General features: G+C 62.0%; 1 protein-coding gene across 1 annotated transcript in view; it reads right to left on the reverse strand.

The window, feature by feature from the left end:
• Positions 1-11,177, reverse strand: part of COL27A1 (collagen type XXVII alpha 1 chain) — a 135,756-nt gene extending 124,579 nt beyond the window's left edge. Inside the window, exons 1-2 of the mRNA XM_055302226.1 lie at positions 11,122-11,177; positions 2,963-3,033 (exon numbers count right to left, since the gene is read on the reverse strand). Coding sequence (XP_055158201.1) covers positions 2,963-3,033; positions 11,122-11,177 — 127 coding nt within the window. The remainder of the gene's footprint in view (positions 1-2,962; positions 3,034-11,121) is intronic.
• Positions 11,178-13,863: the final 2,686 nt, after the last annotated feature.

A 13,863-nucleotide genomic window follows, 5' to 3' on the forward strand; every position in this document is an offset into this window, starting at 1 on the left:
TCCCTGGGTGGCGCAGCGGTTTGGCGCCTGCCTTTGGCCCAGGGCGCGATCCTGGAGACCCAGGATCGAATCCCACATCGGGCTCCCGGTGCATGGAGCCTGCTTCTCCCTCTGCCTGTGTCTCTGCCTCTCTCTCTCTCTCTCTTTGTGACTATCATAAATAAATAAAAAAATTTAAAAAAAAAATCCTTTCAAAAAAAAAGAAAAAGAAAAAGAAAACAAGTGCCTGGCACCAGTTAAGCCTTTTTAAATGATAGCCGCTCATACCCAAAAGAATGACCGTCACCAGATGCTGGCACGGAGTATGCAGGCCGCCCAACATGACATGTGTCCCCCTTCTCTCTGTCTCAAAGGCCATCGCCTCCAGGAAGCAGCCCCACGACTGAGGGAGCAGGGTGACAGGAGCAGACGGGTCACAGGAGCTCGGTAAGGACACCCAGTGGGCCTGACTGGTTTCACCACCCTTGGGACCCTCCCCAGCCCCTAGGTCTCTCTGTGGCCAGAGCAGACCAGGGAGGCTGCTATCTGCACGGAAGAGGACAAGTCCAATGACTCTCCCTCTCCCCATGTGGCTCCAGACAGAACAGAGGAAACAATCGAGGCATCCCTGCAACCTCTGTCTTCTGGCGAGGCGTTTGGACATCCACTGCGGCCTGGCCAGGTCACATCCGCCCAGTAATTACATCCATGGGGCTTGCCAGAGCCGAAGGAGGGCTTCCAGGGTGTTTATGGAAAGGCTTCCCGACCTTGCCTCTCGCCGGGTCATCCGACTCCTTCAGCGGGCCGAGCTGCCAGTGTCTGCAGAAGCCAGCTCCGGAGCCCCGACCCGAGATGGAGAGGCTGCCTCTGGAACTGGGGTCCGGCTGGGCTCCTCAGCTCCCCACCCCCACCTCCAAGCTCAGCACCTAGGCTCCGAGCATGCCACGTGGGGTGTACATCAGGCCGCATGTGGCACTTAGCACTTAGCACTCAGCCCTCCTCAGTGAGACGGATGGGCAGACGGATGGGCTGGGAGAAAATGAGCACCGTAGAAGGCTCTGGAGTCACATGGCCAGACGTTAGAGCCAGACAAAGCCACCTATGGGTCTGCACTCTGGGCCCCAGTTCCCTCCACAGTAGAACGAGGCAGCCAAGACTGCCTACACCATGGGGCTTGCTGGCCCTCCTCATCATCCTCCCCCAGACACCTCTGGGCAAGTCTCTTCCTGACCCCTGGGCCTCAGTTTCCCTGCCTGTAAGACAAAGGAAACCAGACCTTCAAGGCAACCACCAAGGGCTAACGATGTTCTACAAAGCCTGGAGTTGCAGGCTGCTTTTTCGGGCTGGTTTGGCTTAAAGACCCGTCTTCCTGCCTGGGATCTGCAGGCCTTCCATTCACTCCAAATCCCTCCTTTCTCCCACTTCCAGCCCCCAGAGGACTCCAGGCCTGTACTAAGTGTCCCCGCACACTGCGGCCTACGGCAGCTTGCACTCGTCGGGGGTAAATGCCAGCTGGCCAGGCCAGACACCACCGATGAGGCTTCCCTGACCGTCCTCTCCAAAGCTGATACCAACCAGTCTCCAGGCCTAGCCCAGAGACGGTCTGCAGGTCAGGGGCAAGCCCCAAACTCTGACACCTGGAGCTGGCGGTCATCTTATGGTGGCCTCTGACCACTGTGAGCCCTGCAGGGGATGGAGAAGCATGTTCTTGCCCAAGTGCTCAGGTGAGTAATATCATTAACGACAAAAATAAACACTAGTATGTACTGAGCACGTACTACGTGCCGCGGGCTTGATGCGTACTCTCTCGCTTGATTCTCTCAATCATCTACAAAGAAGATACTGCTTGTGATCCCCCCCTTTACAGAAGAGGGTCAGTTCGCCATAGTAACTGACCCAAGGTCACGCAGCCTATAATAAAAGGCACAGCCGGGACCTGCACCCAGGCCGCCTGGCTCCAGGGTCTCTGTTCTTAACAGTACGTGGTCCTCAGCTGGAGCCCCTCAGACTAATTGGAAAGCGGGGTGGAGACACATCCAGAATCCAGGGGCGAGGATCTAGGGGACAGAGGAATGAACGCAGCCCAGCGCCAAGCTGGAAGGACCCTGCCAGCTGGCTGCAGCAAGATCCCTTTATTACATAAACCTGGCTCCGTGCAGCTCCGGCCTCTCCCCAACACCCCCCGCCCCCCATTGCCTGACTCAGGACTCTGGACAGCTGTTCACCTACTTTGTGGGGGAAACAGCAAGCTCGGAAAATATGACATTTGCACATAATGTTGCCGGGCAGCAGGAGTCTCTTCCGGGCATGGCCCTCCCCTCCCGGGGACCCAATCCCTGCCGGCGGCCAGGTCAGGCCACAGGGGCTCTGGGAGTGCCCGGCTGCCTGCCCCGGCACATGGGCGAGCGTGGAGGAGGGGAGGGGACGCTATTTTAGGAGGCCTTGTGGCCGCTTGACAAACAGATGTGGGAGAGGTTTCAGTTTCGCGGGGCAGCTGTGCAGCCAGCCCACCGCTCGGCCCCCTGGCTGGCTCCTTGGGGATGGCGGGGAAGAGCACGATCTCACGGGAAGGGGAGGGAGCTGGAGCTTTTGTGGCTCCTCTCAACACATGTGGGCATAACCACTGGACAAGTCGGGGCTGAGGCTTGCCCAACCAACGTGATTTCTTCCAATTCTACCCCGGCGCCTCTCCACCAGTGGGAAGGGAGGGATCACCCCCCCCCCCATTCCTGCACGGAGCCCTCCCTGCCCCTTACAAAACTTCAAATGTGATTCTTCCCAGCCTGGAGAGGAGTTTGCCAATGATGGGCTCCCAGTTTACTGATAGGGAAACTGAGGCACTGAGTTCCAATGAGGGGCATGGCTGTCTCCTAGCCCTGAGTTCTCAGGTCTCTTCTGCCCTTCCTTGTCCCTCCCCTCCCCTCCAGCCCTCTCACCACCCCCCCACACACACCCCCCCTGCACAAAGAGAAGAGAGGATTACCTTCAGGAGCTCCTTGGGTGGAGGCCAGGTGACAGGCAAATGAGACTAAGATCCAGGTGAAGAGAAACCCCCTGGAGACGGGAAGACACAAGCAGAGGCAGCATCAGCTTCCACACTGGGGCCCAGATCTGGCTTCGGAGCTGGGAGGGAATCACCCAGCCCCAGTACCCCCACCCCCCAGGCCAGCCCAGCTCGCCCACAGGAGGCGGACGCGAGGTGCAGGCTCTAGGACCCCACAGGGTAGCCCACGCTCCCGGGTTTCCAGGCACAACCTCGTGCACAGGTACAACCTTGCTTTTCCCAGATCAATAAGCCAAGGTCACAGGGCAGGAAACAGTGGGCGGGAAGCCCTGCCCCGGGCGTCAGGAGACCGGGGGTCCAGCTTCACATCTGCCGCTCTGGGCAGCGAGGGGAGCCCCTGCCCATCTCTGGGCCTCCGTCTCCCCATCTGTACTATGGCCTCACGATCCTGAACCCCAAAGGGGGCAGAGCCAGGTCTGAAAGTTCCACGGGAAGATCAGACCGGGCACCTGGACGACTGACATCCTCAAAGGACAAAAGCGACGAGGTCTCCCTCCCTAGACATATTTAGGGACATTAGACCGGGACCAGCGTGCGCTGAGGAAGCCGCCTCCCTGGCTTCGTGCTGGCTTCGTGCTGGCTTCGTGCTGGTGGCAAAAGGGAGGAAAGGAAAGGAAACAGAGCACACGAGGGGGCGACGGGTGGCGGTGTCCGGCCGACAGACCCCGCTCCTACCAGCCGTGCGACCCCGCAGGAGCCACCCAGCCTCCCTGAGCTGCCTCGGGCTCCGCAGCGCGGCCCGCACGCCCCGTCTCAGGCCGGCGTGAGGATGCGCTCCGGCGCGTCAGGGCCTCGGCCGGGTGCCAGCGGGCAGCGCTCCGCACGCAGCCACCACCGCCCCGAGCCCCAGGGCCCGCAAGGGTTAACGCTCTGCCCGTGCCTCCTGCCAAGATGGGCAGAGGCAGCGATCCGATTTCACCTTCCTGTGGGAGCAGCCACCGGCGACACCCGAAGCCACCCGGGGCATCGGATCCCCCGCGGGCAGAGGGGAGGGCGGCACGTGGCCAAAGCTGGGGGCAGGGACGCGGGCGGGGGGTGCGGGCTGAGGCTGGGGCACACAGGCCCAGGATCCCGTTGCAAGAGGAAAGCTAGGACGGTGCACTCCTGGGGAATCACGTAATCCAGGAAACTCGACTGCCCGATCCACGGCTGGCGCCCCGCGATCTTCCCAGCTCCCCGGCGCCCTGGGAAACCAGCTCACGCCCTCTGATTCCATAGCGATTGCTCTAATTTAATCGCGGCTGTGATCAAGAGCAGTCCTGACTGGGCACCGTGGGAGACGCTGGGGGTCACCCAGCCACCGCCTTCCCTCCCGCCCCCCCCCCCCCCCCGCACTCTTCTCGTCCAGGGAGCCGTGGACCTGGGAGGATCCTGGATGAATCTGGGTAAGTCTAAGAGAATGGTTGGATGCGGGGGAGGTAGGCATGCAGGTGTGACCCTAACTCCAAACACGGCCAGTACGATGTGATGGATGCCTCTTCTTCGGGCCCCTGGGAAAGTGTTTCAAAGGGACAGAGAGAAGGTTTTCTTCTAGCCTTTGTAGGCTACTGAGCAGGGATATGCGGCTGCTGCTGCAGCCATTTTGTGCCCATGAGGTTAACGGGCCCCACGAGCACGTGAGGAGGACGGAATGGAAAAACAGTGGATGCTGGATGACCCCTGAAGACTGAACTAAACCCCCTATCACTGCTTTTCCTCTGGGCCCCTTGATATGGGAGCTCAGAACTCCCTTTCTTTGAGCCCTGTCCAACTGCATCTTCAGCAAACGAGCAGCAATAGCGCTCAGATGCTGACGGTGGGGCCTTGAAAGCCTTCTCCAGCGCCTGGCCCTTTGCACATGCTGCTCCCAAGTGCTCCAGACAGCACTCTTCTGCCCGGCCAGGGCCCCCGCACATGCATTAGCTTCCAGCCTGAGAGTCGCCTCCCACAGCCCCACTGCGTGCACCTCACCACAGTGGGTATCCCACGTGTGCTCATCGCCTAGTCTCCCATTTCCCTCTCTTGAACACATCCCTGAAAGGTAGGAACCACATCTTTGTTCACTTTTGCACCCCCAGCACCTGGCATGCGTGTTGCAAACGTGCAGGGTATCTTTGTAGAAGAAACCCACGGTACCTGGTAGCGCAGGACCCTGGACTTGAAAAGCCTCTCCCCAAGGGCCTCCCTACTTTGACTTGTCCCAGGGTGGTTCCTGGATAATCCTCAATTCCCCCTCCTCCTCTCCAACCTACTGCCAGGGCTGTGGACATGCCTTCTTCACGGGGCCAGTCCTCCCTGCCTCCATGGGCCTCGCCTCCAGCACACTGTGAGCCGTGGCTAAAGCTCAGAGCTCCCCGCTGTCCCGCTGTTACCCGAGGAGGAGAGCAGAGGCTGACCCTTCTGGCATGACCTGCCCCACTGGAAGCCCACAGCAGCCTCATCAGCCCTGAGAAGAAATGACAGGAGGCTTTGTGTGATGTGACAAAAACTGAGGCTTAGGGAGGGCAGGTACCTCCTCAAGGTCACCCTAGGGAGGCTCTGGGGTCATAATTCTTCAGGACTCTTTCCCATGTGCACCAGGTACGCCCTCCAGGAAACCGGAGCCAGAGCCGCCAAGGGAAGAGCTGCCTCCCAGGCCTGGCGATTCCCAGAGCACAACTGAACAACTAACGGTGCACAAAAGCTCTGAGAAGTCCTGCAATGAAGACAGCGACAGTGTTTTCTGTCCACCAGCCATCCCCAGACCTAGAGGACCAGTGAGCTCATTTTTCCTGAGAGCGCTTCCTCGGAAGAGACGGGCCCTCACTTCCTAGGGTTCCAACGACCTCAATCCGGTGCCATTTCCTTCCATCCTCTCTTCCCAGCCCCTTCCTGGCACGAGCCGAGCCCTCACACCTTGCACATCCCACAGTGTGATGTCACAAGCACCCTGCCTAGGACGCTTCCCAAGCTGATAAAGAGAGGCTGGATGGAGGAGAGAAGGTGCAAGAACCGTACACGTCCTTAGTCGATTTTTCTGGCTGCGGTTCTTCCAAGGCGACCACTCCGGAGAGAACAAGGATACACTTGGGGGGGGGGGGGCGGCATATTTTTTAAGCCCTGAAGGTCAGGAGAAAAAAAGACTCACAGGAGCCATGGGCTCAGACTCTTCTTCAACGAAGCTGCCCAACACCATGGTTTCCAACTCAAGAATGTCAGCCCCGAAGGCCTGTTACAGAAGTATCGGCCCTTCTCCACCCGTTCACCTGGGCAAATGCAACCGACCTCTCAGACCTGAATTCCGTGTGCACACGACTCACGCGCCGCCAAAGTCAAGAGTGGCAACACGCGGCGGGAGAAGGTCCTCCGAGATCATCTGGAGGCCAGATTTGAGGCCCATCTCCTGGCTGTGGAGGCCCAGAGAGGGGACGTGATCTGCCGAAAGCCACACAGCACGGCAGTGGCCCGCGTCATCTGACTCCACTACTCAGCAGACGGTCCCTTCCGCTCGACTCGTCTCTCATGGAGAAGAAACTGGAGACTCACAGGGACTTCCTATATTTGCCAGAGACCAGAGTCCGGCCTTTACCAACAGGAACAGAGATGCAGCCCAGAGAGAGCCAACAAGCCATCTAAGTAAGCTCCAGGCCTGGAAAGTTGGCTCCCGGAGGGAGGCCCTGCCGATTCTTTTGCTCCCGTTCCAACGCTGTTTAGGCTACTGCTAATAATGTTTAGTGCCTGCACTGGCTCAGAGCTTTGTTCTTCCTGACTTCTGTTTTCACCACTGACTCGTGGGCCTTGGCTCGGTGAACCCGGGGTTGCAGGATGTCGGGAAGACCACAGCCCAGGGGCCAGAGTGGACAGGAGGCAGTTGAAATGGCAGCTACGCGTTAGGGGACCCGACCTTGGGGACACAGCCTGGCCGCACAGCCCTCCAGGAGGAGAACTCAGTGTTCCCACCCCTGCAAAAGGCTCTCTGCCGGCACACCAAGGGTGGCTACTCCGGGACCCCCAGGGCTGCCGGAACCTACAGCTGCTGTGCTTGGTTTTTCCTCCATCCTTGTAACCTGGGAACACACGGGATCTTAAGAGACCCCTACCAACTTGATCATCCACCAAGAGCTCAGAGCTGAGACTCGGGGCACACAAAACACACACACACACACACACACACACACAAGGAAAGCAGCCCTGTGGACTCACAGGCTTGGCCGTGCGCTCACAGGATAAGCCGAGCGGGCACCTGGCCCGAGGACCGCAGAACAGCAAACGGGGACAGACCTGTCCCACTTGCCTCCACGGATCGGCCAGGCAACCGTGTGCCCAGACAGCCACACCCAGGCTCCTCTCTTCACACCTGATACCCCTCTTCCATGGGAACACAGACAGGTCATCTGTCTGGACAGGACGCGGCCCAGAATTTTCCAGTTGACTCACACATCCATTCAAGAAGAAGTGAATAATAATATAAATCACAGTGGCCGTTTATTGAGCACTTACTACATGCCAGGCACTATTCTAAGCTCTTTACGAGCAAGGTCCCGCATGAATCCTCACTAAACCTTGCCAGCCGAGAACTAGAAGAGAAGCATAGCGGCAAGGGGCATGCCCAAGCTCGCGCGGCAGTGGGGATTCACGCCGTCCGATCGCAGTGCTCCCTGAGCCCTGCAACCTGCCCACTGGTGTGAGCCTGTGAGTGTCCTCCACCAGAGGTGGTCGGTCCACCACGATGGATACGGCACTCCGGCGCACCAGGCTGCGTCGTGGGGTATCAAGAGGGTCCCTGAACACAGGTGTCAGGGGGTGAGAATATGCCACCAGAGTAACAGGCAAAGTGTGCTCAGAGACAGACAGGGAGCGGGTTACATGGGGAGGGCAGCCACCCGCCCAGTGCACCCCACCAGGGGAGCTGATGACTGTCCAGGTGAGGGAGACCTGAGTGACAGCAGGGCATGTGAAAGCACCAGGAAGGGAGGTGCTTCAAGTACAAGGAGGAAAGGGAAAGAGAGAAGAGGCCAGGGATGTGCTCCGTGGTGTCACGGAACCCGGTCTGGGAGAGGCAGAGAAGAGCGAGGCCGGAAGGCAGGCCAGAAGCAGAGGGCATGGGGTCCGGGGGGTCTGGGGGGTTTGGGGCGCTGCTGGGGTGAGGGAGGCAGCGAGACAGGGCAAAGCAGAGGCCGGGCCTCCATGCAGCTTGACTGCCCATTTGCCCAGAGCTTGGGCCCCCCTATGGGGTGCTCGCCTGGCACCACTTTTCTGTCCAACCGCTGGCATCTGCCTTGGCACAGGGTCTTCTGGAGAAAGTGAGTCAGCAGTGTACTTAGTGGTGCTGTGTGTGTGTGTGTGTGTGTGTGTGTGTGTTGTGGTGGTGGAGGGGGGGTGGTGAATCTCAGCCAGCCAGCTTTTTCCAAGACATGGGAAGGGGGGGGAGCATCATCCCCCTGATTCCAGCTCAGAGGGGGCAGGGCATCGGGGGGCGGAGCCACCGCCCTGACCAGCCTCTTGGGAATGTCCTGGGATTCTGGGGGCAGGCTAGCCGGGGAGCAAGTTCTGTGCTGCTGGGGCAGCAGCAGCGAGCATGAGCCACAGCGCCTAGGGCCCCAGGGCTGCTCCCATCCTTGCTCGCTCCCACACCCCCACCCTCAGTGCCTCGCTCCTGCACTCGCTCGCCCTTTACAACCAGCTCCCGCTCCCGGGTCCCAGCTGGGCCACGCTCCCTCCTTGGGCATTCCCTGCCGCTCCCGCCCCGCCCCTGCCTCTGTGCAGTGCCTGGGGATCTTCGGGCCCTTCCACTCGGACACGCCGGCTCTCGCGTGGTCTCTCTCACACGCGCAAAATGACAGGCGCCGAGACACCCCCCCCCCGCCCGCCCCGGCCCGGCCCGGCCCCGGGCGACGCGGGGACACACGGAGGCGCACAGACCCAGGCGGACGCCCGCGCGCCGAGGCTCCCCGCGCCGAGGCTCCCCGGAGCAGGGGACGTGCAGAGCCACACAGACGCGGGCACCGGGCAGCAGCCGAAGCCCGGGACCTGGAGGCAGCGGAGAGTCGCACGGACGCACTTCCAAGCCGGGACCCGTGGGCACCGGCCTCGGGACGCGCAGCCCCCGCGTGCCCGAGCATCCCCGGGGCGCCCCCCGCCCCCACGCCCGGCCGCGACCCCGGGGCTCGGCCCCCGCCCCGCGCGATCGCGGAGTCCGGCCAGCGGGGCAGGGCAGGCAGCTCGCCGGGCCCCCTCAGGGGGGCGCAGGGGGCGCAGGGGGCGCAGGGGGCGCAGGAAGCCGGGGAGGGCGCGCCCCCGAGCTCGTACTCACCCCCCGCGCGCCGCCGCCGCCGCCGCCGCCGCCGCCGCCGCCGCCGTGCCTCGGGCCCCCCGCGCCGCTCCCGCTCCCATGGCGGGCCCCTACTTCATGCTCCCGAGCCCGGGGGGCAAGTGTGGGCGCGCCCCATGGGGCCGCCGGCCCCCCGCCCCGCCGCGCCAGGCCGGCTCACAGCGCGCGGCCCCCGCGCCCCCCGCGCAGCCCCGCGCCCAGGGGCGCCCCAGCGGGCAGGCGGCGCGGCCGGGGCCCCGCGGGCGCCCGCGCCAGGCCCATGGTCCCAGGAGTCCGGCGCCGCGCTCGCCCCTGCCTCTCGCTCTCGTCCTGCTGCCACCGAAAAGGAAGGAGAAGCGGCGAGAAGCGGCGAGACGACCCAACTTTTGGAGGCGGGCTGCTGGGGCCCCCGGAGGCCGAGCGAGGCGGGCGAGGGAGCGCGCAGGGCGGTGGAAGCGGCCTCCCCGCCGGCCTGGGGGAGGAGAGGAAAAGGAAGGATTTGGGGGAAATGAAGGCGATTTAAAGTCTCGGCCCGCGGCGGCTCTCCACCTTCTCTCCTCCCCGCGCCCGGCCGCGCTCCGCTGCCCCACGCTGCCCCCTGCCGGCCGCGGCCGCGCGCACAGCCCCGGCCGGCCCCCCGCGGCCCCGCGGAGACACCCCGCCCCCACCCCAGGGCGCGCGGGGAAACCGAGATTCACCGGGAGGAAGGAGGCGGCCGAAGCGGCACCGCAGGGCCACCGCGGCCCGGAGACGTGGGACTCCTGGCTTGCGAGATGGGGGAGGGGCCCCCAAGCTGGGGGCCCAGATGGCGGGGGAAAGGGGACACATGCTACGGGGAGAGGAACCCCGTTCCCGGGCCAGATCCAGGACCAGCACCCAGTGTCTAGACTCCCACGCCAGCGACGACCAGTGTCCCACCACCCATACACACACACACACACACACACACACACACACACACGCGCGCGCGCGCGCACGGCCCTGCTCCCAGGTCAGAGCGCCCCCCCCACCCCCACCCCCACCCCCGCGCAGAACAGACTTCCCTGGGCACCCAGTGGCTGGGCTTGCTGAGTGTTGGTCACACTGTCCCCTTCTCTGTCCGCTCGGTAAGAGTCGGGAGCTCAACGCCCCCCACCCGCACGCCCACCCACACACCCTCGGGAGCCCACCAAGACCCCCTGCGGTCCCCCGCGGGGGCGCGCCACTGCACACCTTGACCCAGGCGCCAGCGCCCAGCAAGTTCGCACAACCACAACCCCAGTCCCAGCCCGGGCCCTAGAAGGCACCGCCACCTCCACCTCCGTCCACCTCCACCTCCACCTCCACCTCCACCTCCACCTCCACCTCCACCTCCACCTCCACCTCCACCTTCACGATTTGCTCGCCGGTGCATACACACTCCCACGCACATCCACGCTTACCCCAAACTCAGACGCACGCTCACACCCACTCACATGCAAGCTCGGCCACGCAACTCCTCCTGGACGCACACAAACACACCCTGGGCTTCCCGGACCCCGACGCAGCCCGGACTCCACACACGCAGCTGCGTGCACACTCGTACTTACACGCACACAAAAGCACACGAGCCTGTCCACACAGCCCCCCACCGCGCACACCCGCACACACACCCCAAGTGCACACGAGCGCGCGCGCGCACCCCCCACTTGCACGCGGCTGTCCGCTAGTGCCCACCGCGAGCGTGCACACACGCACCCACTCCCCCCACGTGCACCCCCATCCCCGGACGCGCGAGACTTGACGCGCACGCCCCGCTACCCCCAGAGCTCCAGGAGCCCCGGGCACTTACTGGGTCCCTAGCTGCGAGGCTGGACGGTCGGTCCTTCCTCGGGCGCCTAACGGCATTTGTATTCATGGGTCCCCGCAGCCCCGGGCGCGGGCGCGGGGGCGGGGGTGCGGGGTCCCCTTCCCTAAACGGGGCGCGGGCGCTCGGAGCGCAGCGGCACCGGGAGGGGCATGGGCGCGCGGGGCTGCGCCGCCGGCCCGGTCCGCCTGCGCTCGGGCTTGGTCCGCTCTGCGTCCTCGGGCTCCGGCGCGGGCTCCGGGCGCGGGGGGCGGCTCATAGGTGCTGGGGCCGCGGCGCCCGCCGGGCCTTTTGAAGTCTCCGCTGGGGGCGGGGAGGGGGCGCTGAAGGCGGCCTTTTAAACCGCGGCTGCACGCGGGCTCGGTGGAGCAAGGTGTCTGGTTTCAGCAAACTTTAGGAAAAGTCCCAAGCGGAGGGCGGGGGGGGGGGGGGGGGGGGCGGGCAGGGGCGGGGGGAGCCGAGCAAGAAAGAAGCAGCAGCGGCCTAGCTCCGCGCGGCTTCCTGCAGGGGGCAGAGCACCCAAGGCGGCCAGGAGGGCGGCCCAGGCCGGTGGGGGGGGGAACCCGCGGATGGCTGGGAGGCGGCGGGACCCCCACTCCCGCACCCCCACGTGGAACTGGAGTCCTTAACCTCCAGGGGGTGCGGGAACACCCCAAAGCTGCCCAGAGCATTCTTCTGGGTGAGAGGGGCCACAGCCCTGGAGGGTCGAGGGCTCCCAGTTCAGTCCCAGCTGGCGGCCTCCCGAGCTGCATACCCTGTGCTAGGCGGATCCGTCCTTACTGACATTTTTTGATAAGTTGTTCACCGTGGATTTTTTTTTTTGGCATCAGTTTTGACATTTTAAAAGTATTGCATTAAAATATTATGTATCTTGGCAACGTACGGGTGTTTGGGCACCCCCTTAATTCTAAAACTCCACTACCGAGGGTTGTTTGGGGTCCCCTAGCGTTTTGCATCCTTACTCACCTCACTCAAGCCAGGTGCAGCACTGTGCTGAGTGTCACCATTTCCGGCAGGCCTGCCATCCGCATTTGCAGATGAGAAAGCTGAGATTCTGAAAGATTGAGTAACCTTCCAGAGATCTCCGAGCTGGTAGGTGGTGGAGGTAGGTAGGATTGGAAGCCAGGTAGTCTTGATGCCTGTCTTCTGCAGCTGAGCGTAATGATCCAAATGTTAGCCTTTAAGGGATTCTGAGTGGACCCTTGTCAACCTCCCCAGCTTCTTGGTCGGCCCCAAAGCACGAGTCTCTCCGATGCCCGACCCGGGCTCAGGGCAGAGCTGGGCTACTTCAAGGCTTTCTGGGTGCTGCTCATCCTCCAGGTCCCCCCCACCACCACCATCACCACACCCCCCTTTGCCGCCTGTCCTTCCAGCTCAAGCTCTGCCCCACACCCAAGTTATAGCACACATCACATGGTGTTGTCATTGTCAGATCCATCTCTGTGTCCCCACACTCAGCATGGAGCCAGGGACACAATAGAGGCTCAAACCATTAATAATTTAAATGAGTTTCTTTCACTCCTACAGTGTGCAAACCCCTGTCCAAAACCGAGGGAAGAGAGTCTGCCATGAGGAGAGCCTTGCACATGGTCCTGCTTTCCGGGCACACCCACACTTGTGTCGTGGACAGAAGGACAGAAGGCAGGCTCGGTAGCTCAGGGCAAGGAGGAGAGCTGCACGGGAGACGTCAGATGCCGCTGCGCAACCACATGAAGGTAACACAAGGAGAATGTGATAAATGCTACCGATGAATTGAATTGTCAAGCAGAACTAAGGGATGGAGAGCAAGCAGAGAATGCTCCCAGGAGGAGGTGGCCTTTGGCTTCTGAAGGGTGTGTTGAATTATCATGGAGCCATGGGGGCAAGACAATTCAATTGCAAGAGTCACCAAAAGGCCAGGAGTGTGGGAGGGGATCTCAGGCAGGTTTGGAAGGAGGAGTGGGGGGGAGGGGGCATGTGGTGGAGAGGCTATCCAACCCCACCCCCACCCCCTGTATTGTATGGGTGATGCCCCATGACTCACTGGCCACAAAGCCATTTCCAGGCAAGGAGATACATTTCCTCAAAGGTCAGGCAGTGGGTCAGTGTGGCTGAGCACCGAGGCCTTTCCAAATCTCCCTCCCAAATCCCAGTGTGCAATGTTGAGCCCCAGGGCCCCCTGCTCCATGGAGGGCTGCTGAAAAGACCCATGAGAAACCCCTTAGAGCCCATAAAGATGGATGGTATGTTCTTCCAAAGCCTCATTCTCTCCATGTATGAAATGGGTGCATCACACATGACCCTCTGCATGGCCAACGCACAGTGGTTGTTCAACAATAATCCAGTTCGAGAGGCAATTATTGAGGGCTAGCTGTGTTCTGCTAGGTTCGGAGGGAAATGAGACTCAGGGTCTTGCAGGAGCTCCTGGTCAGCTGGGAAGAGAAGTCATGGACACTGATAAGAATTCTTAGGAAGGGACCTTGCTTCCTGCGTCTGTTGCCTCGTCACGCACAGTCTGCCTGCCAGGTAGGTTCCTGACACCACACCAGTGACTGTGCATAAACAGTTCTGATGGAAGTTCAGTCCAGAAGGCACTGAGCCATTGCCATTGCAGAAAAGGGCACTCACCAGCCAGCCAATACTGGGCCATCTCTGTGGGGCCGAAGGCAATGAGCCTAGGAACTGGGCAGACCGCGACTGCCGGGCCCAGGTGACATTTCAGGCATGAGATAGAATAGGAACTCCCGG

Source organism: Nyctereutes procyonoides, unplaced genomic scaffold, assembly GCF_905146905.1.
Source record: "Nyctereutes procyonoides isolate TBG_1078 unplaced genomic scaffold, NYPRO_anot_genome, whole genome shotgun sequence".
Lineage (NCBI taxonomy): Eukaryota > Metazoa > Chordata > Mammalia > Carnivora > Canidae > Nyctereutes > Nyctereutes procyonoides.